Source organism: Sciurus vulgaris, assembly GCF_902686455.1.
Source record: "Sciurus vulgaris genome assembly, chromosome: 3".
Lineage (NCBI taxonomy): Eukaryota > Metazoa > Chordata > Mammalia > Rodentia > Sciuridae > Sciurus > Sciurus vulgaris.
Window position 1 is genome coordinate 15,112,876 of NC_136463.1, and position 25,159 is coordinate 15,138,034.

The window sequence follows — 25,159 nt, forward strand, 5'->3', positions numbered from 1 at the left end:
CAGACCCTGGGGGTGGGAAGGCCAGGACACTGGGGGCACCAGATGCCTGTTCTCTGCAGTCTGTGGGAGCCCAGCTCCGTCCTGACCTCTTTTCTTACTCCTGCTTTCTCAGGACCTGTCCGTCTCTCCCTCTGCCAGGCCCCAGGTGTTCCCCACACTCCCAGGTCACCCCGCAGCCTGAGCCCACGCAGCCACCCCCACCCCGGCTTCTGTCCCAGCTTCCCTCCTTTACCTGTCTCTTCATGCTCTCCCTGCGCCATCCCAGGCCTCATGTGCCATGGAGGCAGGACTAAGGCCACCTCCAGCAACTGTGGTTCTTGTGCGTGGGGCTGTGTCTGTGTGTCTGTCCCGGGACCAGGGCCGAGTGAATGAATGGATGGATGGGTGAATGGGTCTGATACCCCCTCTTCCTCCTTTCCCTCGGGTCTCCCGTCCCGCCCCACCCGGTGGGAGGATGAGGGGGTCTCTTGGGACCCAGGGGTCATGTGCCCTGTGGCCCCTGCAGAAGCCGCCGCAGCCGCTCTACGATGGAAACTCCTCCGTCTGCAGCAACCGCTGACTACAAGCCCCTGAGGAGGACCCCGAGGAGCAGGCCGAGGAGAACCCCGAAGGGAGCAGCCTGAGGAGTGCTTCACGGAGGGTGAGGATGCACCCACAGCCTGCACCCTTCCTGGCCCGGGTGCCTCCCCCAGCCGGTGTCACCAGGGCCAGAGGAGGCCGCAGAAAGCAGGTGGCCCTCTTCCCCAGCACCGCCCTCCCCTGCCTCACTCTGGTGAGCGGACTCTGGAGCCTCAGGCCTCAGGAGACAGCTCTGGAGAAACAGGGTCCTGTTTCAGAGATCCTAGGCTGGACAGAGTGAAGCCTGCCCAGGCAAGGCGGAGGAGGATGGGGACAGTTGGTGGCCTGAGTCCTGTGTGCAGAGCATCTTTCCCCCACCTGTCCATCCCTGGTGGCGGTTGATACATGGTGGAGCCAGTTGCAAAGGGAGGACCTGAACTGGAACCCTGGGTCTGGAGACAGTGAGGTGGAGGCTGAGGAGACGCACTGAGGTGGCCCCAGGTGTATGACCTGGTGCCTGTCCCTTTCCCCAGCCTGCGTGCAGCGCTGGCCCCTGCCTCTACGTGGACATCTCCCAAGGCCGTGGGAAGATGTGGTGGACCCTCCGCAGGGCCTGCTTCAAGATCGTTGAGCACAACTGGTTTGAGACCTTCATTGTCTTCATGATCCTGCTCAGCAGTGGGGCCCTGGTAGGCATCACTGGGGATGGGGCGCAAGGCAGAGGCAGGTGTCAAGTCTCAAGCAGGTCCCCTGGGGCTCTCTTACTCCAAACCAGAGCAGTCACAGCCTGGACAGTCCTGAATCCAAAGAATCCTAAAGGGACTCACCCATACCACCAGGATAGGTTATAGAATGCATCAGCTTCTTAAAGCGACAGTCTCCCCCATTTTGTTCTGTGGGTCTGACTTGTATGCGCTCCCAGCCAATGCGGAGGCAGGTGGGCCCTGGGGAGACGGGGGCAAAACTGAACCTATGTCACTGTGAAACCCTCTAGCAGATGATTGACAACCAAGAGACTCCTCCCCACCGGGAAAGCCTACCCCTCCCCGCGATGAGAGAGGGCTGGGAGATGTCCACAGATGCCCCATGGCAGACCCTGGGAACCAGCAGCATCAGGCAGGGTAGGGGACGTGGGCTGTCGCCCCAGCCTCCGGGCCCCTGGCCACCCACAGTCATGCTGGTGCCCCTCAGGCCTTCGAGGACATCTACATCGAGCAGCGGCGGTCATCCGCACCATCCTGGAATACGCTGACAAGGTTTTCACCTACATCTTCATCCTGGAGATGCTGCTCAAGTGGGTGGCCTATGGCTTCAAGGTGTACTTCACCAACGCCTGGTGCTGGCTGGACTTTCTCATTGTCGACGTGAGTCTGCCGAGCCCTGGCCCCACAGCCAGCTCTGAAAGCTGTCGTAGCTGAGGGCTTTAGGGAGCTCAGGATGGGGAGGGAGGACCTGCCCTGGGCCACACGGGAAGTCCGACCTCCAGTCAGCTCTGCTCCCCACAAACACACAGCTGCCCAGGGAGGGGGAAAAAAAAAGGCTACCTCTCCTCAGGGGAAGCCAGGCTGGGGGTCTTATGACACCCACCAGTATGTACGGAGGATTTCCATATCCTCTTTGATGGGCACACAGGCCTGTGAAATGTCCCTTCCTGTTTTACCATCATCCCCAGTTAATTGGTGACATCACTGAGCTGGAGCCCACGCTTGAGATGCTGGGACAGGTCCCTGGACTGCTGTTCCCACTAGGGAAGGGATCAGAGGGAGACAACCAGGAGCTGTGAGCCCAGGAAGACTCTCCCACCCCAGGGGGAGTGTACCTGGGGGGCTGTGTCCCTGGGGCTGGGGGGCTGTGTCCCTGGGCTTAGGGCACCTGCACTCACAGGCCACCCACTGTTCCTTTGCAGGTCTCCATCATCAGCCTGGTAGCCAACTGGCTGGGCTACTCAGAGCTGGGACCCATCAAATCACTGCGCACGCTGCGGGCCCTGCGTCCCCTGAGGGCACTGTCCCGATTCGAGGGCATGAGGGGTGGGTACAGAGGGCTCGGGATGGGGGGAGCATCCACCCGCAGGGCAGGGTGGAGGGGGTGTCTGTCTGTACCCCAGCCACCGCCAGGGGCAGGCAGAGGTCTCCAAGTGCTGACCGCGGGAAGTGGGGCCTGAGACACCTGCGCCTGCCTCCTCCCGCTCTCAGCCCCCTCAGCTCCTTGTCTGCACCACCACTGGGGGCAGCAGAGGTGCCGCAGCGCCCAGGAAGCTCAGCAGGGACAAGAGGAAGGAAGGCAGGCTGTGGGTTTCTGGGTTGTCCTTCCCTGACCTCAGTCTGGGCCCCAGGGCCCTGAAATATAAGCAGTGTGAAGGTGCCGGCTCCCTAGCCCTGAGCTGCCTGCCCTTGAGCTCCATGTTTAGGGTCAATTCAGAGAAGAATCCCCTCAGGCTGTTGACAGAGGAAGTGACAGGGGTAAACACAGGGTCTGGGCAAGTCTACGGGGACTTCCCCAGCACACGATAGAGGACTGCCACCAGAAAGACACGCCTCCACAGGGACCCCATGGAATTGGCAGGGTCCAGGCTCATTCAAGAAGGCCCCCGGTGCCAGGCCCTCCCACCCCTAGGCCAGTGACCCTTCCCCACTGAGGGGAAATAACCTCTCCTTGGCCACACAGCTGGGGTGGTGCTTTCCACCAAGATAGCGCTCTCCCGGGCACCACGCCGGGCTTTCTGCCATCCACTCTGTCTGGAGGTCAATGAAACGGCTCCTCCTTGAAAAGGGACAGTTCTCAGATTCAGACCACCAAACAGTTTGCTGTGTCTGTGTGACCAGGGAAAGTAGAGGACAGAGCTCCAACCCTGGAGTCCTGCTGCTTCAGAGACCCCTGGTGTTCTCTTTTCTGTGCCTTTTCTGTGTCTGTCACTAACTGAGCTGTGAGCAGGGCCGGGTCACGTGGGCTGAGTTTCCTATGGGGGCCGAGGAAAGAGTGTTTGTCTCCTACCTGGTGACCCGTGACCAGACTGCTTCCAGAGAAGCCCAATGGCTTCTTGGCAGTTCCAGCCAAGCAGAGCGCCCTCCCTGCCCACCCAGCGGCAGCTGCCGAGTCTCCCCCACCCCCACCCCCACTCCACCCCCACTCCACCCCCATGTGTCTCCCCCTGGCCTGCTCAGATCAGCCCTCCGTAAATGACAAGGCCCAGCTCAGCCTGGTTGCGCTGGTTGGGGTGCAGGCGGGGAGCCCTCTCTCGGGGGGCCTGGAGAGGCTCCGGCGGTGACCCCCGCCCCGGCCCGCAGGTGGTGGTGAACGCGCTCCTGGGCGCCATCCCCTCCATCATGAACGTGCTGCTCGTCTGCCTCATCTTCTGGCTCATCTTCAGCATCATGGGTGTCAACTTGTTCGCTGGCAAGTTCTACTACTGCATCAACACCACCACCTCAGAGAGGTTCGAGATCTCCGAGGGTCAAACAACAAGTCGGAATGTGAGAGCCTCATGCACACCGGCCAGGTTCGCTGGCTCAATGTCAAGGTCAACTACGACAACGTGGGTCTGGGCTACCTCTCCCTCCTGCAGGTGGTGAGTGTCGCCCGCTGCCACTACACCTGAGCTGGCATAGAGGTGCCTGCAAGTATCTCTGCACCTAAGACCACTGTCGCCCCTTGGTAGGGGACCCTCCCACCTTGCTTCCCCCAAGGTAGTGTCCAGATCTCTCTGATCTCTGATGTCTGCCCCATGGGGCTCTGGCAGGTGGCCTCCAGGAAGAGCCAGGCTGGGAGGGGAGGGAAACCTGGGTGAAGCCCCCATCCCTCACACGGTACCCCACCTCCCCAGGCCACCTTCAAGGGTTGGATGGACATCATGTATGCAGCCGTGGACTCCCGGGAGGTGAGTCGGCTCTCTGAGATGTGACTGGTGAGCCAGCTGGGGGAGGACAGCGGCACAGGGACATGTTCTGCCATCCCCCTCCCTTCCATGCCATCTCCTTGGGAGCCCCTGCAGCCTGGGGTTGGGTGCCCCCTAGTGCTTTAGGGAGCAGGGGGAACCCCAGGCCTGCACCCCACACAGTCCTGTCCTGTGGCCCTGCAGAAGGAGGAGCAGCCGAAGTACGAGGTAAACATCTACATGTACCTCTACTTCGTCATCTTCATCATCTTTGGGTCCTTCTTCACACTCAACCTCTTCATCGGCGTCATCATTGACAACTTTAACCAGCAGAAAAAGAAGATGAGTATCTTCTCCACCTTCCCCGGCCCGCCCAGCCACCCGGGGCCTCCCGCCTCCCCTCCGTGTCCACTCTCTCATTCCTTCCTGTGGTTCACCGGTCTGCCTGAGCAGGCTGCATGGTTGGGGCAGCCTGGTTCCAAATCCTCCAGGGGCCCTGAGCAGTGACGTGGCTCCTCAGCCTGGATTCCCTGATCTATAAAACGAGGTGGATACAACCTGTCTTGCTGGGTTATTCTCGGGACCCCAGCGAGACGCTGATGGAAATTGACCAGCATGGGCGTCAAGGCAACTTCAGTTCCTCTTCCCTCCATCTGTCGCCTCCACTCCTCCCTCTCCAGACCCTTATCCCTCTCAGTTCCCTTTCCCTTCCTCCTCCATCCCTCCATCTCTGGTCCCTCCAAAACCTCTCCCTCTCCCCCACCAGGTGCTTCGGCAGGGATTGGGTCTGCCCTGAGGGTGGTACCTGAGGGTCTGGGGGGGCCCTGAAGGCAGGGAGGGGGCCCCAGCTCAAACCTTATTGGGCCCTATTTCACTATACTTTGGAGGGAAAGATATCTTCATGACAGAGGAACAGAAGAAGTACTATAAAGCCATGAAGAAGCTTGGCTCAAGAAGCCCCAGAAGCCAATTCCCCGGCCTCAGGTACCCGCTGTCTGGACCCCGCCTTCTGTGGCCTGTACCAGGCTCCTGCCCCAGGGGACCATTGGGGGGGCCAAATTCAGCCTGCCTCTCTGCCTGCCGGGCTATGTCCCTGGTGATGTGAGTCCCGTCTCCTTAGAGTCTTAGTGCACAGAGACACCATGTGCACACACAGCGCTTCCACTATAGTCCTTCCTTGGCCCTGCAGAGGACCCTACTGTCCATCCACCTCTCAACCTGGGACCCTCAGTGGCCCCTGGGACAAGGGAGAGGAAGAGAATACCCATACACCTCCCAGTGGAGCAGTGACTTTGGAGAAGAATGAGGGTGACTGGGGGACCTTGAAGGGGGGGAAGGATCCAAGAGTGAGGAGGGCTCACAGGTGCCACACGACGGCGTGGTCCCAGGCCTGTCCCTCTTGTGGCCGACTCCGTCATCAGCCCCAACACCTCCTCTCTGTGTGTCCTCGGTGTGGTGCCATCGTACCATCTGGTTGTCTCCTGAGTGTCCCCATCCTGTCCTGACCCCGACCGTGCCCCCCACCCCTCCACACACGTGCCTGCCAACACCCCTCACTCGTGCTGCAGAAACAAGATCCAGGGCATGGTGTTATGACTTCGTGACGAAGCAGGGTGTTCGACATCACCATCATGATCCTCATCTGCCTCAACATGGTCACCATGATGGTGGAGACGGACGACCAGAGCCAGCTCAAGGTGGACATCCTGTACAACATCAACATGGTCTTCATCATCATCTTCACGGGGGAGTGCGTGCTCAAGATGTTCGCCTGCGCCATACTACTTCACCGTCGGCTGGAACATCTTCGACTTTGTGGTCGTCATCCTGTCCATTGTGGGTGAGCTGGGGCGCGGCTCCGAGATGGTCTCTTCAGGAAAGCCTTCCTCCTGCACCCGGCACGCTCACAACAAACCCACATAAACACACAGGTGACCTGTGCAGTGGCACACGCCTGTCATCCCAGCAACTCGGGAGGCTGAGGTAGGAGGATCACAAGTTCGAGGCCAGTCTGGACAACTTGCAAGGCCCTGTCTCAAAAAATAACAAGGGCGCTGGGGATGAAGCTCAGTGGTACGGTACCCTGGGTTCCATCCCCAGCACCAAACACACACCCGTCCCGTGTGTGTGCCTGACATTCACTCTTAATGCTCGTGCTCACAGCAGCCTGTCACCTGTGCACGCATGATTACACCTCAAGGAGCACATTACCTGACGCACCTGTGGCTCAGGTGTCCACATACTCAGTGGAAAGCGTAGGTGGTTCCAGGACCTGCACTGACTGACAAGAGCTCGGCCACACATCTACCCGGGACAGTGCCAGCCACCACTGAGCGCTTCCTGCAAGCCTGGCTGTGCTGTGGCTCACAGGCCTCATCTCTGTCCATAGCCAGGCCACGAGGTGGTCCTGTTATCCACCCTCATTGTGCAGATGAGGAGACTGAGCCACAGCAAGCTAAGCGGCATGCCCAGAATCACACAAGCTGGTCTCCCCACCCCACCATCCACCTGTGGCATCTCTGACAGCCCCGTCACTTTTGGCATATCTCCCCTGCAGCTGTCGCCTCAGTCAGGTTGTCCCTGCCTGTGCTGGGAGGTTTCGCGCCCCCTGCCTTCTTTCTGGGGCAGGGAGCTCCACACGCCCCCACTCTCTGACCCACCCTCCGCTCCTCCCCGCAGGCCTCGCACTGTCCGACCTGATCCAGAAATACTTCGTTGTCACCCACGCTGTTCCGTGTGATCCGCCTGGCGCGAATCGGGCGTGTCCTGCGGCTGATTCGCGAGCCAAGGGCAATCCGGACGCTGCTCTTCGCCCTCATGATGTCGCTGCCCGCCCTCTTCAACATCGGCCTCCTCCTCTTCCTGGTCATGTTCATCTACTCCATCTTCGGCATGTCCACCTTTGCCTACGTCAAGAAGGAGTCGGGCATTGACGACATGTTCAACTTTGAGACCTTTGGCAACAGCATCATCTGCCTCTTTGAGATCACCACATCTGCTGGCTGGGACGGGCTTCTGAACCCCATCCTCAACAGCGGGCCCCCGGACTGTGACCCCACCCTTGAGAACCCGGGCACCAGTGTCAGGGGCGACTGCGGCAACCCGTCCATCGGCATCTGCTTCTTCTGCAGCTACATCATCATCTCCTTCCTCATCGTAGTCAACATGTACATCGCCATCATCCTGGAGAACTTCAACGTGGCCACCGAGGAGAGCAGCGAGCCACTTGGCGAGGATGACTTCGAGATGTTCTACGAGACCTGGGAGAAGTTCGACCCGGATGCCACACAGTTCATCGACTACAGCCGCCTCTCTGACTTCGTGGACACTTTACAGGAGCCGCTGAGGATCGCCAAGCCCAACAAGATCAAGCTTATCACACTGGACCTGCCTATGGTGCCGGGGGACAAGATCCACTGCCTGGACATCCTCTTTGCCCTGACCAAAGAGGTGCTGGGTGACTCTGGGGAAAATGGATGCTCTCAAGCAGACCATGGAGGAGAAGTTCATGGCAGCCAACCCCTCCCAAGGTCTCCTACGAGCCCATCACCACCACCTCAAGAGGAAGCACGAGGAGGTGTGCGCCATCAAGATCCAGAGGGCCTACCGCCGGCATCTGCTGCAGCGCTCTGTGAAGCAGGCCTCCTACATGTACCGCCACAGCCAGGACGGCACGGGGACGGGGCCCCTGAGAAGGAGGGACTGATTGCCAACACCATGAGCAAGATGTACGGTCCCGAGAATGGGAACAGCAGTGTGCAGAGCCAGGGGGATGAGAGCAGCTCCCCAGGGGGAGACTGGACCCTCCATGGGGCCCACACCAGTCAGCCCTCAGACACTGCCCCGCCTGCTCCTGTCAGCCCCTCGGACGCTGCCCCTGCCTCCCTCCCCACCACCGGGGCAGACGGTGCGCCCAGGGTTCAAAGAGTCCTCTTGTCTAGCAGGCAGCATGGAGGTGGCCAGCTGAGTCTTGGCACAGGCCCAAAGCTCCCCCAAGGTGCCCGCAGGCTGAGTGATGGAGCTGGGCTTTGCATCCAGGTCTGTGTCCAGCTCCCTTCTGGAGGAAAGGATTGGCCATGCTGGGGTTGACACTTAGGCCGTAGCAAATGGGAGTTGATTCAGGGCCCCAGGATGGGTGGAAGCCCTACCTCTGAGTTCACTTCAAGTTGCTCTTACTTCTCCAACAAGACCTGGGCCCTGCCACCCCTCCTCTTGGTCTGGGGGAGGTCTGAATATCAGAATCTCTGTCCCCCACATGGGGAGGATCCAGCCTACCATGGAGGGATTGGTTGCCCTCCTGTCACCAGAGTGTTAAGGGCTGCTGGCCTCTCCCCAGGAAGTGGCCCAGGTTCCCATTTCTAGCCTGGGCAAAGACGTCTTAACCTCAGTGAGTGTGGACATCTGCCCCTTCCGACTCTGGGATGCAGTTTCCTCTGCCGGCTCAGGAATTCCATTGGAAGAGGGAAATGTTACTGGTCCAGAAATTGCTCCACAACCCAGTTGACCACTGGATCCTGCTGCATCAGGCTGAGAGTGTGACTCCTGAAATCCTTCCCCAGGGCCACAACCAGGCCCGTGGACAGCTCCCCTGGCTGGCCCCTAGGGGAAGAGCAGAAAGAAGGATTCCACTTAAGAATTGCCCTTTTCTCAGAAGAATGATGGGTAGTACAGGCTGGGTCCTGCCAGCCAAGTCACTGCACTTGGCCTGAGTGTCCAGACCTGGGTGGGGGCCGGGGACCCTGATGCTCAGTACGAAGATTCTGTTCCTTCCCTCTCTCCCCTCCTGACACCTTCATTAGTCCACCCCAGGTTACTAGTACCCCATCAAGCCTCAGAGATCTCTCCTCATCTTCCTTCCCCGCCTGTCTCTTCTTCCCTTTCCACCTCCTCAAAGTGACCCTAAGAGATGTCAGCTCTGAGGCATGCAGCAGAGAAGGCTAACCAGCTGGGGCTCAAACTTCTGACTTTCTGCTGCCTGGAAAGCCACTTCCACCAGCATCAATGACCTAGACATGGCTGTACTGGGCTCTGCTGGCTTCCAGAGAAGAGAGGCTGGGCCTGGAGGAGGGTGTGAGAGTCCTGCTCAGGGCTGTCTGGATTCAGTCACTTGTGTGTGGACCTCTGTGACTGTGTCTGCTTGTAGCCTGAGTGTAGTTGTATGTGGGTTCGTGTGTGTGTGTGTGTGTGTGTGTGTGTGTGCACGCGTGTGTGCGTGTGAGCCACTGTGGAGGCTGCCAGCAGATTCATGTGTGTCTGGGTATCTTTGTGTGTGTGTGTGTGTCAGTGTGCCCTGGAGTGTCAGATTGGTGAGCTTGTATGCGTGCATCTTCTGTCCTGTCCTGTTCACATGAGTGTGCCTGCATGTGGGGAGAGTGAATCTGTGCCAGGAGGGTTTAATGTGAACACGTGTGGTAACATTTGCACTTTGAGTCCTCTGTTGGCCTAAGTTCCTCTTCTTTTTCTTCTTGTTTCTATACGCCATTTGATTAAAACTCAGGAAGCAGCAAAATCTCCAGAACAAGTTGTGTGTGTGCATGTGCGCGTATTCACATGCGTGCATGTTTATGGGCCAGAGTCTTCCCTGTTGTCTGCCCTGCCCTCCCCAGCCTGCCTCCCTTCCTCCCTCAGCTCCTCTGTCATCAGCCCTGCTCCCTGTCTCCCGCCTGTGTCTCCTCTGTGGAAAAGAATTCAGTTCCTTCCATCTGTTCCTGCAGTGACTCTGCCTCTTCTTTCAGAAGGTTCTTCCAGGAGAGGGTCAGCCTTCCCCTGCCCAGCACCCTGCTCCTCTGCCTTCCCCTTCCTGAGCCCCAGACTGGTGTGGGCCCTGAGCCTCAGGAATCTGTCAGATTGGATGTTCTCCACGGACTGTCACCGACTGCAGGGGGAGAGGAGATGAGTAGGGTCTGGCCTCTCCCTGCCTGTGGCCCCCTCCCCTGCAGACTGACGCCCTTCCCACCTTGTCCAGGTGGGAACTGGTCCCAAACCAGCCTAGCAAATGAGCTTCTTTGTACAGTTCTTACAATAAACCCTTCCCTGGCCTCTGCTGTGTGGTTTCTGCCTTCTGCGTGTGTGGAAGAGGGCGAGGGCTGGGGACAGCAAGAAGGAAGGTGGACCAGTGGTTACTGGTGCCCAGTGGGGACTGCACAGGGAGCCCCTGGGGGCTAGGGTAGGGCAAGGTGGGTCCAGTCCCTCCTCCAACACACAGCACCCGTCACACGGGCCTCTGCACAACAGAGAGCATGTTTAAAACAATCAGCCCACAAGCCCAGAGGGTGACAAGCAATTTTAAATGTAATTTTATTTTCTGTAACAACTTTTGGCTCCTAGGGTTAAGGTTTCTGCGCCCCCTTTTTCTGGGCCCTCGTACACAGCACGAGGAATGAGGGGTACTCACGGGCCCAGTCTCCCAGGTGGCCCCTATGTCCCTTGACTGCCCCCGGTTGCCCCTTGCCACCTCACAGTTCTCTCTGGCTGTTGGGGTTGGAGCACCCCACAGTGTTCTCCGAGCCCCACAGGCTGCCAATCTGTGGGGATGGGGCTTCTTCTCACCTTCAAGTTTCTCCAGAGACGTCACCTATGTCCTCTCTGATCCAGAGGACAGGAAGCTCGCGGGGGGTCTGGTCTACCCTTCCCCTGAATGACCAGTGGGAAGGAAAAAGGCAAAATACTGAGGCAGGAAACAGGAAACTCGGGCTCCGGTCTCACAGCTACTCCCACCCCCTCAGAGCTGCTCCGGCCCGGGAGGCACCGCGCTCCCGCATGCCAAGTGCTCCAGGCTTCCCTGAGCAAGCCCCCCGTGGAGAACACGCCCTGGGGAATATTTCTGCTGTATACAGATGAGGACACCTGGTCTCTGAGAGGTCAAGAATGGGTGCTGCTGCCAGGGGTGCTGATGGCCAAGAAACTCTGCTTTGCGGTTCACTGTCCGTTCTGTCTGGATGTTTCAGTGCCCCTGGCCCGTGAATGCCAGGGGTGCCCACTGTGACCCTCACATTTCCAAATGCCTCCCAGTGAGGGACGCATAGAGAACCACCAGCGACCAGGGAGGATTTGGCTGGTTCATGCAGGTTAGATTTGAACCGGCATCCTTCTCAGACAGCAGTGACAAGGCCCCACAGGCCCAGGGCGGCTGAGCGGGCAGCCATGGGAGATCAGGCCTCCTTTTTCCCCTGAGACTCTTCCCCTCCTACCCTTCCCGGGGTGACTGGGGTCCCTGTCTTCTTGTTTCCCCAACGTCTGAGCCCTGGTCCCATCCCACCCCCAGCTCCTTCTCTTGTTTTGACGCTGTTTTCCTGGAAGGCAGGGCCTACCAGATGTCGGAGCGGGCAGCCCGGACAGTCGGGGGCAGAGGCGGGGGTGGGCTCACGAAGCCTCCTGTTCTGGGAAGGAAAGGGCATCCTCATAAGCCCAGGACGGCTCAGTGCTGTTGTCACCAGCAGGGAACAACACAGCCCCAACTGTGACAAATAACCCGGCAGGCCACGGGGGCCCCACCGCCTACACAGCTCGTGGGAGGGGCACCCTGCCTGGCATGAATGGGGATGAAGTCCAAAGGACACATCTGCATTCCTGCCACAGGGGATGTTGATGTTTGTGAGTTTGGAGGATGCCAGCTGCCCTCTGCCAACCTCTGTGCCCCCGCCAACGAGGCACCTGGGCCCCAGGACCAGTTCCTGAGCCGGCCCCACACCACCCGGCCCAGGGAGCAACAGGTGTGAGATCACCCCAGGCACACAGTGAGCCCCACTCCTCCCCAGCAGCCTCCCAAATTGAGAGACACTAGCCCCAAAGCTAACCAAGGCCTCCCTCCCCAGGGGCTCAGGAGGGGTAGAATTTGCTGGAAAGAGACCCCTGGATTTTGTCCACTCCTGAGGTGGTCTCTCTCCATTCTCCCCTGACTGGCACAGTGGACCCATGGTCCCCAGGGCTGACCTCAGGTGATGTTCTTATTCTGGGCTGTTTGTTCTGTGAGTTGAACATCTGACACCTTTTCAGAGAAATGTTTTTTCCATTCGGAAACATCTGGAAATGAGCAAGAATATCTGGTACTGCCTGGAACCAGCCCGTCCCTCTGTGCACACTTAACCCTTGGATCCCCGATTTCCTGGTCTGCTCCCCTCGGGCACAGGCCCCACCTGTCAGGTGACACGTAGGCCCAGGAGAGAGGCAAAGCACGCAGACCCTCTGCATGCCAATCCTGTGTGGGATGAGGGGTCGCAGCTCCCCAAACCCAGGCAGGTCTGCCACCCACGCAGGCTGTTTGAGAAATGGAGGGTCCTAGGGACAGTGAGATGTGAACAGAAGACTTAGCATCTGTCTTCCCCTCCTGGGAGTCACAGTATGAGAAAGAGGCAAAGGACAAGAGAGAAGGAAGCCACCAGGAGACATAAAACTTGGAGAGGATTGGTGGTGGGGCTGAGGTTCTCAAGTCTATTCGGTCTGCAGGTTGCACCCTGGGGCAAGGGTTCCGAAGGACCCTGGAGGCAGGGGCTGGAAGCTGAGTCTGCATGAACTCCTGAGGGCTGTCGGTCCATCTCCCACCCTGCTGACTGACAGGATAGAGCCAGAGGGCCTTTTAATTCCAGAACCTGAGGGCACACCCACACTATCCCCCTGTCCCTTGCCCAAGGCTCCCTGGAGCTGTGGACAACACAGTGTCATCAGAACTCCCTGAAGAAGCCCCCTGATGCTTTTTTGTTTTTTGGGGTGGTTTGTTTTTTGGGGTTTTGTTTTTGTTTTTTGAGGCGTGGTCAAGTTGCTTAGGGCCTCTGGGAGTTGCTGAGGCTGGCCTCTCACTTTCGATCCTCCTGCCTCAGCCTCCCAAGTCTCTGGGATTATGTGCCACTGCTCCTGGCAAAGCCCCTGATTGTTAAGTAGTGGGTTGTCTCTAAGCATCTCTACCTAGTCCACTCACCTTGGGCAGCCCACAGCAACTCTCCACAGCATGAGGAAGAGACGCCCCTCACCAGGGCCTAGCCGGCATCTTCTCCTGAGTGGCTGCCTCATTTGCCCTGCTCTTGCTCAAGAACCTCTGTTAGCTCTCTTCTTTCACAAGGTCAACTTCCAACATAGTCACCTGCATGCCACACAAGAGGCTCTGCTTGGGCCCCTTCCAGGTACCTGGCCCTGGTTCCCCTGACCCCTGCACTGTCCTTCCTTGGTTCTCTTCTTCTCACAGGGTAAAGGTGGTCCAGGGCAGACGACTGGCACTCAGATTCATTCGTAGGACGAGCTTGGATTCATTCCCATGTGTTTAGCTAAGTGCCTAGGAATGGAGACTCACTGGGCTTGTCCTTTCAGGAACTGGCAGACCCAGGAGATGACCATCAAGGGGATGGGGACCCAGGGAGAGAAGCGCAAGCTGTGCCCAAAAGACTGAGAACCCCACCCTGCAGGGCTTCTACTGAGGCGCCAGCTGCGCTTCCCAACCCAGGCGAACCTGGGTCGCCTTAGCAGCCCAGCTGATGAAAGCCCACCATCCCCCAGGGTCCCAGGAGAGCTGATGCCTCCCCTGGGTCACAATTTGCATGGCAGGAAGGGGCCTGGAGGGGAAGAGGCGGGGAGGAGATGGGCTGCAGCCAGGCAGTTACACGTTTTTCGCCCAAGAGCCTCAGACGCAGTCAGGGGCCCAGGCTCTGGGCAGAGCTCTGACCATGGCCGGGCTGGTGCTGTCCCCGGTGCCTGGCAACTGGCTGGTGGTGTTGCTGCTGCTTTTCTCAGGTATGGCGCCCGCGATGAGGCCTGCCCGCCTCGCTCTGTGCTGCTGACTGAGTCTTCTGCTCTCAACCTTCTCCTGCGTCTCACTCGCTGCCTCCCTGTCCCCCTCTGGCTGCCCTGAGGTCCGGGTCTGTAGGTCACAGCGGGTGGTGACTGGCTGGGGGTCTGCAGCCCCAACCCCTCTCCTGCCTGAAGGGTGTTGGACTGTGCTGGGCACACGGTACAACCTGGTTGGCAGCTATGGCTGTGTGCGAGTTGGGCCTGGGAGGAGGAGGGGAGCAGTGTGTGGCTCACCCCTAAGCCCCAGAGGGCACCATCTGGGGGACACAGGAGGGCGGAGATTCGTGTTCCAGAATGGGTTCCTTCTTCATCTGGAAGCTGGGAGCGCCCTCCCAGCTGTGACTTCCCTCATTTTAGGCCGTCAGTGGCAGAGGGGAGCTGGGGATGAGGCTCCCCACTTCCGGCACCCTTCTCGCTTGTGTCTCCCCAGGGCGGGGCAGGGAGAGCTGAGGGGTCTTAAAGCAGCGGGCTTGATGGGAGGAAGCGGCCCTCGGCTCCCAGAGGGAGCAGGGGTGTGGGACAAGGAACCCAGGGTGGAAAGGCCTGACCTGGGCCCGCCCACTCTCTCCCACCCTGCAGGGGAGCCCGTGCCGGCAATGACAGAAAAGGACATGTACCCGAATCCCCAAGGTTCAGTCCCCCTGCCCACGGCTTCTGTGGGCAAGTGTGTCACTATTCTGGGCTGACCCTTGTCCCATCCTAGCCTGGGTGTGCCCCCCAGGACTGCGATCCCCAGGCCTCCTTAGGGTCTCTCTCTGAGGCTCCACCCCCAGCCAGCTGTCCTCTCATCAGACCAGCTGGCTCAGTCCTGGCTCCTGTGGGTGCTGAGCTCAGATCAGTGGAGCCAGAGAGGATTCCACTGAGGCCCATCTGGCTGGGGCGCTGGGCTCAGCCTCATAATGAGTCCCTCGGGGCAAGGTTTGCAGAGTGAGGGACTCACAGATTCCAAGGGGCTGCTTACTGGGACCAAGGAGGCTCCCTTGTAGCAGATGGGAGATGGTCCCAAGCAGGGGATTCAAGAAGGCAAGCAGGCAGATTCACCACAGGGGAGGCCACAGGTGACGGAGGAGGGCCCGGTTAGTAGGTTGAGGGTGTGGCCTTATTCTCTGGGGGGTGGAGGGGAGCCTTTGAGGATTTTAGACAAGTGCAGGGTAGCCCAGGGGAAGGAGAGCTCGAAGTATGGGGCCAGGTGGCAGACTGTCCTGTGGGCCTCCAGGCTTTGGGGTGAGGCCTAGGCTTGGCTGTCGTAATGAGCATGGAAAGAAATCGGGTCCCAGGGTCCGTCTAAAGACAACACAAATGGGCCAAGAAAAGGCAGGTCCCAGTGCTTTGGCGTGTAGCCTCTAGTGTGGCCTGCTCCCCAATAACCTCTGCCCCTGACTTCCTCGCACCCTGAGAAGCAAGGACAGACAGAGCCAGGGGAGGTGCCCTCCAGGGCAGGGACTGCAGGAGAGGCTGGCAGTCAGAAAAATGGCAAGGAGGATTTTGAGCCTGGCCTTTGGTGCCCACAGGAAGTGCTTGTTCCCGGATCTGGCAGCATCCACGTTTCATGGCCAAGAAACGAGGCTCTGTGGTGAAAATGCATTGCTAGTACACGACTCCAGCGTTGCCAGCAATGTGACCTGGTTCTGGAAGCAGAATATGGACCAGGAGCCTCGAAAGCTGCCCCTGAACACAGGGCCCCATCCTGCAGTCCCGCAGCGGCTCTGTCTACACCCTCACCATCCAGGGCATTCGGTTCGAGGACAACGGCATCTACTTCTGCCAGCAGAATTTGCACCGCCGAGCCTGTGTTCTGGGGCTGTGGCACGGAAGCTGCGAGTCATGGGTGTGTGTTGGGTAGACAGGCGTTCACATGCCAGCCAGCCAGGACCCCCCCAGCCAGCCTGCCACCAGGGAAGAGCAGCCACTTATGGGATGGCGTGACCCTAGAGCACCTGGGACAGATGCTGGGGAAGTGGGTCCTGAGGGGTGCACAGAGAGCCACCACTGCAAGCTTTTAGAGTGGGCTCCCCTCAAGGACCTTCCGCCCTGGCCTCATGGCCCCATCTCTGCCTCCCCCAGGGTTCAGCACCTTGGCACAGTTGAAAAGGCGGAACACACTGAAGATGGCATTCATCATGATCCAGACCCTCCTCATCATCTCTCATCATTGTGCATATCTTCCTGCTGTGGACAAGGTGACCACAGGGGTAGGGAGAGCCTTGGCTGGCCAAGAAGGTGGCCACAGGGCAAGCCAGTCATGGGCCGGGCCTCCATCTTGCCAGCACCTGTGGCTGCCCTCCAGACCCGGCTCAGTCCCAGGCCACCCTCTGGCTCCGCCTGTTCAGTTGTTCTTGGAGGGTACACCTTGCATCCCTCCCCTCCTTTCTGCACTGGCCATGTCCCCAGCCCTCCTCAGCCTGATTCAGCAAGGGACGGGGGCTAAGGGACACTAACTCTGATCCCTCCCTTCAACTCTCTCCAGGATGACAGCAAAGCGGGAATGGAGGAAGATCACACCTATGAGGTAAGGAACAGGTGACCCAGAAGCTCTGAGCTGAGAGGTCAGTGCCTGCTGTCTGTTGGTTCAGTCAGGGTGTGCCCAGGCCTGAGCTCCATTTCATGTCTCCAGGGCCTGGACATTGACCAGACAGCCACCTACGAGGACATAGTGACTCTGCGGACAGGAGAGGTGAAGTGGTCTGTTGGGGAGCACCCAGGCCAGGAGTGAGGAGCCGCCCCCTACGCCCCAGCACGGTTCTCGGGCCTCACTGATGCTTCAGAGCTGCCGCCCAGCCCCTCCTCCTTGGATCCCCAGACAGCCTCCAAAACTGGTCTGCCAAGCCACCTTCCGCTCCAGCCCCAGGTCGCCATCTCCTGCCAAAGGACCTGGAGTAGGACAAGAGGGCAGTGACTTGCAGTGGGAGTCCTCAGGGGATAGAGACTGGAAAGCAGAGACTTGTTGGAACCGGCAAATGGACTCAGAACAGACCTGCTTCCTGCAGAACCTGGGAAGAGCCATGGCCCCCCATGGCCCCGAAGGGCGGGTGAGAACTTTGTTCCTCTCTCTCATCCTCTCCCATCCCAGGGGCACCAAGCCTGGAGCCCATTCTCCCATGGAATAAACAATGGTCTGACAACCCCACACAGGATGTGGCATCTGCGTGAGCGGACTGGATGATGTGCCACTGTGGTCAGGCGTGGCGTTCCGAACGTGGTACCTGGGGGCCTGGAGGCTGTGGGAGGGGGGACCACCATGGTCATCTGGTCTCTGAAGGCCCAGTTGGGGCCTGACGTCACATCCCCCGTCTTTCCCTGTTCCCCTCTGGCCTGGCTGGGCCTACAGCAACTGCAAAAAGGCAGATCCAGCCCGTCCTACCCCTGAGCAGGGATGCCCTCACCCTGCACTCCTCTGACCCTGATGCTCTACGTGCCAGAATCTCAACCCTGGAGGATCTTGCCCACCACCCCACCCAACACCATCCCAACCCAATCCTGCCCTTCAAGTCCTCCTTATAGAACTTCCTCCCGCAGTGCCCCAGGCAGTGCCGAGCCCCACTTCGGAGCAGCCTATGCCTCAGCTACTGCCTGGGCTGCTCATGTCTCTTGGTTCTCCAGTTAGACTGGACGTTTCCTGAGGGTCAGGGGTTTTCTGCCTCTACAATACCCCCTACCCATCCCCCACCAAACCTGGGACATTGTCTTTAAAACTTCACCCAAAGCCACCAAGAGATTCATAAAGAGGGAGTCTGCAGTGTGGTGAAGTTTGGGAGTCCTTAGGTGACCCCTCAGACTTTCTCAGCACCGCTCTGAAGGCCCTGGGTTACCCCCAAAATGGGCCTTAGGGTCCTGAAAATCAGGGCCAAATATACCAGCTGTGGGAGTAACTGGGAGCACCTCACAGCTGGGAGATCGAGTGCCTTTAATCTGTGTGCAAAACCGCGCTCCCAGCCAGGCTGTGCTCTACTTCCTGTTGACCTGGAGGGGACCCTGAAGCACTTCTCTGCTTCATGCTCTGATTCAGGCAGGAGAATCCCTACCCTGAGGGAGCTTCCAGTTTACCTGGAGAACCAAGGTCTGAGAGAAGCATCATTTTTTAGCAGATCCCCCTAGACCTCTGACGGCCGCGGGGTGGGGTGAGGGGGTAAGGCAGACACCTGGAGTTTCACGTCCATCTGTGTTACCAGGCAGGACACACTCTGGGCTGGACTGGCGAATTGGGCTGGGCAGTTCCCTCCCTGGCTGAGGCTGCCAGAGGGAACTGGCTTGTTTTGGCATCTGCCTCCACTGAGCTGGAGCCTGTGCTTTCCTGTTGCTTTGCATAGTGGCACTAATTTTGTCCCCCTACCTCCACCAGGGACCTGGGTAGCTGTCAGAGATTTTAGAGTCTTCACTTTCCCCCCAAGCAGGGTCTCCCCCTGCTTGGGGCTGCCCTGGGTTGGAGGAGGCCTTGGCTGCACAGGAACACTGGGCTTCCCTACGGCCTTGAAGGGCCTGTAGACTGAAAGTCATCTGGGAGGAGGCTGCCCCCTCCACCAGACACCCCCTGACTGTTTTTTCTGTTTTAGGAGCTCACAATTTGTGTGTTTTTGTCTGTCTTATGGGTTCCTGGCCCCAGAACTGACTCTGGCAGTGGAAACCTAGCTGGGTGTGGAGATATCCACACATATTAGGAGTATCCCAGGCCTCAGTTGTTTCATCTGTAAACTGGGAGTCATAAAACTATCTGAAGCTGGGTGTGTGGTGCACACTGATAATCCCAGATACTCAGGAGGCTGAGGCAGGAGGATCGCTAGAGCCTTGGAGTTCAAGACTACCCTGGTACCATAGTGAGACCCTATCTCAAAAAAAAAAAAAAAAAAAGAAAGAAAGAAAGAAAGAAAGAAAAAGAAAAAAAAAAAAAAAAAACTATCTGAAGGACAGAAGTTGAACCAGATGCTGGATTTTAGTGGGGTTTTTTTTGTTTTTTTTTTTTTTCAATTATCATATAGTAAAATTGAGTTTCTCTTCTTTTGGTGTACAGTTCTATGAATTCTGTATAATTACCTCCACAATCAGGAGACAGATGTAAACAAAACCTTTCATGGAGCCCAACATTTTTTTTTTCTTAAAACAGTGTTCCACTAAGTTGCTTAGGGCCTCGCTAAGACGCTGGCTGGCTTTGAACCTGCGATCCTCCTGCCTCAGTCTCCCAAGTTGCTGGTGCAAATTCTTATTGAACACACCTCTTAATAATCAATAAAATTTTATTGAGCAACCCCATACTTATATTATCTGGGTTAAATCCCTTAGCCCTTATCGCCACCATACAAACAAAGAACTGAGGCCCAAGGAAACTACATGAATTGACCAAAAGTCACACACAAACCTCCTGACCTCCAGATGCAACCTTCTTACCCCATAGCGCATCCGCCTCCCTAGCAGGATTTGCAGCAGTAAGACTTTAAACCAAAGGAGAAGGGAAAGAACAAAGGGAGAGGAGATCCTGGGGTAATTTTGACTTCTTCAAAGCTCTGGGCTTTGAAAAGTTTCATTCTTCCTATTCATCAGAAGGTCTGAAGCCCTACAGGAACATCCCTTGTTAACAAGACCTGGACAGGCCTCCCAGCACACTTGAGAGGCTGCCCCTGGCCTGCCATTGCAGGAACCCAGCTCCTGTTGGCCTCCCCCCACTCAGATCAGCTCTGAGACCCTTGGTGGGCACATGCCCCACTGCCCACTGGGGGAAATCCATCTGGGTCCCTCGGGACCCTGGTTTAAATACAGGCTGGTTCCTCCTCTGACCTAGCTTGACTTCCGGCCCTCCTGCTGCAGGTGCTACTAGGGCTGGGGCCATCTGACTTTAGGCTTTGGGTGTTTTTCCAGCAGAATCAGAGGTGAGAAAAAAACAAAATATGAAACCTGCCACTGCTTGGGTGACAGTGGGGGGTAGCGTTCATCCTTATCCTGAGCAGTGCCCCAGAGGCCACTCCGGGACATGGAGTTTGGATTCCTGAGTTCTGTCTGCTCCCATTAGTCCACGTCAGGGCTGGAATGAGGACCCGATCGGGGGAATGCTGGCTGTGTCCAGGTCTCCAAGCGGCCCCTGGAATGACATCCTTAGGTCCTGCGTTGTCATGGAAACAGCAGCCTTTCACTTGAGACATTCCACTGCCCTACTCAGTCCAAAAGCCTTCCCTTAGAAACAGATGACTACTTAATCCTAAAGCAATTTTCAAAAGAAGAAGAGGGACACGTTTGCCTTGGACCTGACCCGCCATCTCCGTGGGGCAGGCGGGGCAGGCGGGGAAGGCAGGACACCTCCTCTAGGTCCAGGCTCCGCAGGTCGTAGTCTGGTAGAATGTCCGTGTGAACTTGGAACAGCTCCTGCACACAGCCTTGCACACTTTTTCGGGTTTTGTTTTTTTTGTTTTCCCCATGTATGTTGCCGTACATTCAAGTTCCTGTCCTTGTTATTTTGAAATAACTACTAGCAGGAGGACACCTAGACAGGCCATGCCTACCTGTTGCTCCCAGTCCGTTCCATCTCTGAGTTCCTCTCTGGTTCTGTCCCTCCGTTCATTTGTTCACTCAGCAGATGTTTTAATCCCGGGGTCCCAGCCTGCACCGGGTCGCCCACTCTCTCCACTCCCAGGCTTCTTCCTTCCCCTCAATGTCTCTACCATTTCCTTCATGGTAATCCCCCTCAAATTGACCTTTCCGTCTATATTTTACCATTATATAGTTCACGTTTGTTAGCTACTGTGTCTCCCCGCAGTGGACTGTAAGCTCCAGAAGAGAAAGGGCCTTGTCTCTGTTCACCTTGGTGTGCCCGTCGGCCTGCTCCAACTCCTTAATGACTCAGTCAATGCCTGAATAGAGAAGGAGGGAGTGAGGGCAAGAACGAATGAATGAATGGATGGCAGAAATCCAGCCTGCCTTGTAAGAGCTTGCGGAGCAGGAATAAAGGGAAGGAGATGTCCACATGCAACCTTAGGACCAGGTGGGAGTGGTTACTTCCAGCAAGGGCACACATCAGGAAAAGCAGCCCAGGCTTCCTACAGCTGTTGGAACGCCCCTCAGAGCACATGGCTTCTTTCTCCATGGCCTTCTCTCCCTGGAGGATAATTCTCAAAGCTGAGGCTACTAGCATGTCCAGTTACCTAGCTGGTCCTGGAGTTCTAGATTGTTCTGGGATTGTCAGCCAGTGTAAACGACATCCCCCACACAGGGCGTCTGCCCCGCCAAGGTGCTTCCTCCATGCTCAAGCCCTCCGATCGCATGGTGGGGTAAACTCAAGGGTCCAGTGAGATACAGGAAGTGAAAACGCAGATGAACAGTGAAACGTGCAACACAAATACAAAGGACGGTGGGATCTGGTTCACTGAATCTGGCTACAGGGGTCTGTTTTTTCTGTGGTCCTTAATGCCTGTGGACAGCGTATCCTGAGGCTGAGTTGCCTTGCCTTCAATTCCACCTTCACTCAGCACCTTCTTTGGGGGGACCCAATCATCTTTTGTACAAGGAAAATCCTGCCCACGCCAAACTGTACCACTCTCTTTACTGGATGAGGCTTCTGAAGCACTTGACGTGGAGAGACAGGCAGCCTTGAGGAGACTTCCCTCAGGAACTGGGGGAGGCTGGGCTACTTCATCTCTGAGCCTCTGCGTCCTCAATTATATGAGACTTACATGTGTTATTGTTCAGAATAGTGCCTGGCAGGCAGAAGCCTTCCAAAACACACCTCCCTGGAAAAGCCCTGGGGTCCCCTCATAATCCTCTCTAACGTCCTTGACCCAATGGGTTGAGTGATCAATGGTGCTAAGACTCATGTATAGGACACTGGAAGCTAAGACAAGGTAGAATATGTCCCTCTGTGATATGTGATTATCAGCCTCTGACCTCAAGGAGAGGACAGAGCTAGAGGTGGGAAGTGGGGGCCTCACATCACCAACGAGGAGTGGAAAGACAGGCCACCCATCCCTCTATGACCATCCCTATGACCAGTGAGAAAATAAACTCACCCCCAGTCCACAGACTTGAACCTCAGAGGGGCTCTTGAAGCCTGAAAGGCCACATTAGGATCAAGAGTAGATCTATGACCTTCTACAGTAGGTACACAGACCCCCAGAGATGGTCAGTTCTGGAAATGTGAAGAGTTTCCAAATACACTGAGAAATCCATGGATTCCAAGTTATAAAGGGGGTGTTCTCTGGGGACAACTGGGGGGTTCATCTTGAGTCTTTGGAGGCTGACATCAGAGATGCCAATCATAGTCTCTCCTCAATGAGAGACCATTATTGGGCAGTCTCTGAACCTGGAAGAGTCAGGGGTCTCAGTGTTGCCCCAAGACTGGGCAACTTCCCAGGACAGGAGGAGAAAATCCCAGGCCCAATTCAAAGTTTTATTTCTATAAGGAATGAATGACAGATGTGGTCTCTGTCACCAGAAGCCCTGAAAAGGTCCCGATTAGTGATCACCAACTTCTGCTGCCATACTTCTGCCTTCTGGGCCCAGTAGTTGCCAGAGTGTATCTCCAGGGGACTCCAGAGTCCTTTGGGCCACTGTAGTTCTGGGGTCACCTCAGTTATGAGATGGCGAGAGGAGAGGCTGCCCTGTCTTGACTGGTCCCAGTTGGTCCTTGGCAGTAACCTCTCTGGTGCCTCAGCCACACCTCGTTTACACCCTCCTGTCCTCCCTCCTAGAGGAGGCCAGAGACTTTCCCTCTGGGCCAAAGCCCACATATAATTCCCCAGCTTCAGTTGGAAGTCTTTGTCATGGGGGTTCCATGTTCCTTGGGGAATGCAGAAGGAATGTGGCAGAAGGCTACGTAGGCTCAGAAACCCTCCACTTCCCACCTGGCTCCTCCTCTGCAGTGGAGCTGGATGGAGGAGAGGAAAGGGTATCCTTGCTTTCCCTGTGTGGCCCCATCTTCCTAGAGCCTGCCCCTGTCCCAGGCCTTCCCAGACCGACCAGCAGAACAACCCCAGCATCCCGGTGGCCTCAGGGTGGATGATGGGTGGGGGGCACTGCTGGGGCAACGCTTTGGGGATGCTCGGAAGGAAAGATGCTCTGTCTTCTGGTCCTAAAAATGGGGAAGTGGTGATGCCCGAGCTCTCGCTCATCAGACCACAGGACGTGCCTTTTCAATGTTGGTGCCGGCGTTAAACAAGTCCACCTTCCAGAATAGTTGGTTATCCAGTGGGTGTACTCTCCTACGTGGTGGAGTGCCAAATGCTCCGAGACTCAAGGAGCAGGGCGCTGCACTGAAGGGCCGTGACTTATCCTCCCATCAGCACCGGGGGCCTTGGAGGCTGGTGCACTCCATCCAGACAGCCCCAGCCCAGCCTCAGCCCCAGAAGGCCCAAAGGCACCGTCCCTGCACCCTCTCCTTGCCCTGCTCCGAGGTGCCCACATAAACCTGTACCCCTGGGACTTCCTCACCTGGAAATTGAGGGGGAACAATCTGCTGCTTACAGAAGGACAAATGATGTAAAGGCACTCTTGTGATTTGGGACAGGATCCCAGCATTCAGAGGGATTTAGAAGCTCAAATAACTGAGCGGCACTACCCAGGCTGCTCGGGGGATAGGGCTTTGGACAAGGAAACACACGGAAGAGAGTGTGTGCAGAGCTGCCACCTCTGCTGAATTGGCTTGTGCAAGTCGGTCTCTCGGAGCCTCAGTCTCTTCCTCTGAAGAATGGGTGTGATGATACCATCTCATTCACAGGTGCCTTAGGGGTTGAATGTGAGGACAAGCAGGCAGGCTCTCCTCACCTGATGAGCTCTGTAAAGAGACTGAAAGGAGTTGGAGAAGGAAGAAAAGGAGACTATGATGACTGGAGGGCATCTTTCAGGATGCTGTACTCTGAGTTTCAATGCAGGGAGGAAACTCAAGTCAACTTTGATACTGAGGATTCAGGGCTATGGAAGGAAGCACTTATGGTCTGTCTGTTCTTGAGATTTCTGCTTCTTGGTTTGCATCTCTGTGGCAGGTCCAAGGATCAGGGGCAATGCCTGAAGTTTGGATCCTTTGCCCCACAGAACTGGACTTGGGGGAGATCCAGAAACTGTGTGTGGGGGGTGTCAGTATGTGAGGTCCGTGCCTTCTAGTGGTCAATATTAGCACTGCATCCAGCGCCGCTCTGCTGGCCCAGGTGAAGGAGCAGAGAAAGCAAAACTGGAATTGGGCTGAACTAAGCCAGAGACCCCAGGATCTATAGGCTGTCCTTGGCCCCCATCCCCAGTCCATACCATGTCTCCAGTGAGTGGAGGGGAACCATTGGAGAGTGGGAAGGGGTCAGTACTGCTCTCCAGAAAGGTGTCCTAGCCCGATGTTATGGGATACACACCTGTAATCCCAGAGACTCAGGCCAAAGCAGGAGGATTGGAAGTCTGAAGCCAGCCTTGGCAACTTAACAAGAATCTGTCTCAAAATAAAAAATAAAACGGGATGGGGATGTAACCTGGTGGAGAGGAGCTTGTCTAGCATGTGCAAGGCCCTGGCTTCAACCCTCAGTACAGAAAATAAAAAAATTTTAAAAAGTCACTTTTTCCTTTTGGGGAACCCCATTGGGCCATCCTCACCATGACAGACTATTCCACAATGACATTCTGGCAGAGCACCCTTGGACTCCGGCTACTCTCCTCTACCACCTCCCACTTTTTTAAAAGAGGAAGGACGAGGTGGTCCCTCGCTGAGACCCTGCACAGCCATCACAAGCCTAATCAGAGTGGTGAGGAGATGATAGGATGGGGGACATGACCCCAGCGAGGAGCAGGAACAGGATGAGTGGAAGAAGCTTCTAAATTATCCATCAGCACAGCCATCAGCGCCCCCATGCATAAATGTATAGAGAAAGTAGGTGGGGGCCTTGGAGTGGGGGAGAAGGGACCAGGTATAAATGGGGCTGCAAGAGACCTACTCCAGGATCCTAGGGCTGAGCTCCTCAAACTGCCAGGGTTCTGTGGACAGCTCACCCAGGTGCA

At 56.9% G+C, this 25,159-nt stretch overlaps 2 protein-coding genes across 2 annotated transcripts in view; both read left to right on the top strand.

Annotated features, from left to right (window-relative positions):
- Positions 1-10,465, top strand: part of SCN4A (sodium voltage-gated channel alpha subunit 4) — a 42,322-nt gene extending 31,857 nt beyond the window's left edge. The window contains 26 exon segments of the mRNA XM_079130324.1: positions 506-550; positions 552-564; positions 567-614; positions 617-640; positions 1,092-1,108; positions 1,110-1,247; positions 1,750-1,780; positions 1,783-1,922; positions 2,465-2,586; positions 3,845-4,010; positions 4,013-4,126; positions 4,382-4,435; positions 4,637-4,778; positions 5,320-5,379; positions 5,382-5,416; positions 6,002-6,022; positions 6,024-6,044; positions 6,046-6,209; positions 6,211-6,272; positions 7,112-7,149; positions 7,151-7,903; positions 7,905-7,958; positions 7,960-7,987; positions 7,990-8,103; positions 8,106-8,308; positions 8,310-10,465. Of these exon segments, the coding sequence (XP_078986450.1) occupies positions 506-550; positions 552-564; positions 567-614; positions 617-640; positions 1,092-1,108; positions 1,110-1,247; positions 1,750-1,780; positions 1,783-1,922; positions 2,465-2,586; positions 3,845-4,010; positions 4,013-4,126; positions 4,382-4,435; positions 4,637-4,778; positions 5,320-5,379; positions 5,382-5,416; positions 6,002-6,022; positions 6,024-6,044; positions 6,046-6,209; positions 6,211-6,272; positions 7,112-7,149; positions 7,151-7,903; positions 7,905-7,958; positions 7,960-7,987; positions 7,990-8,103; positions 8,106-8,308; positions 8,310-8,399 (2,697 nt within the window). The 3' untranslated portion in view covers positions 8,400-10,465.
- Positions 10,466-14,033: 3,568 nt separating this feature from the next.
- On the top strand, positions 14,034-17,129 carry CD79B (CD79b molecule). Its single transcript, XM_079131519.1, is given in 12 exon segments — positions 14,034-14,152; positions 14,789-14,839; positions 15,721-15,795; positions 15,798-15,883; positions 15,885-15,997; positions 15,999-16,023; positions 16,025-16,037; positions 16,274-16,352; positions 16,354-16,379; positions 16,382-16,389; positions 16,677-16,718; positions 16,824-17,129. Coding segments are annotated over 12 exon segments (684 nt in total). The 5' UTR covers positions 14,034-14,085; the 3' UTR covers positions 16,923-17,129.
- The last annotated feature ends 8,030 nt before the right edge of the window (positions 17,130-25,159 follow it).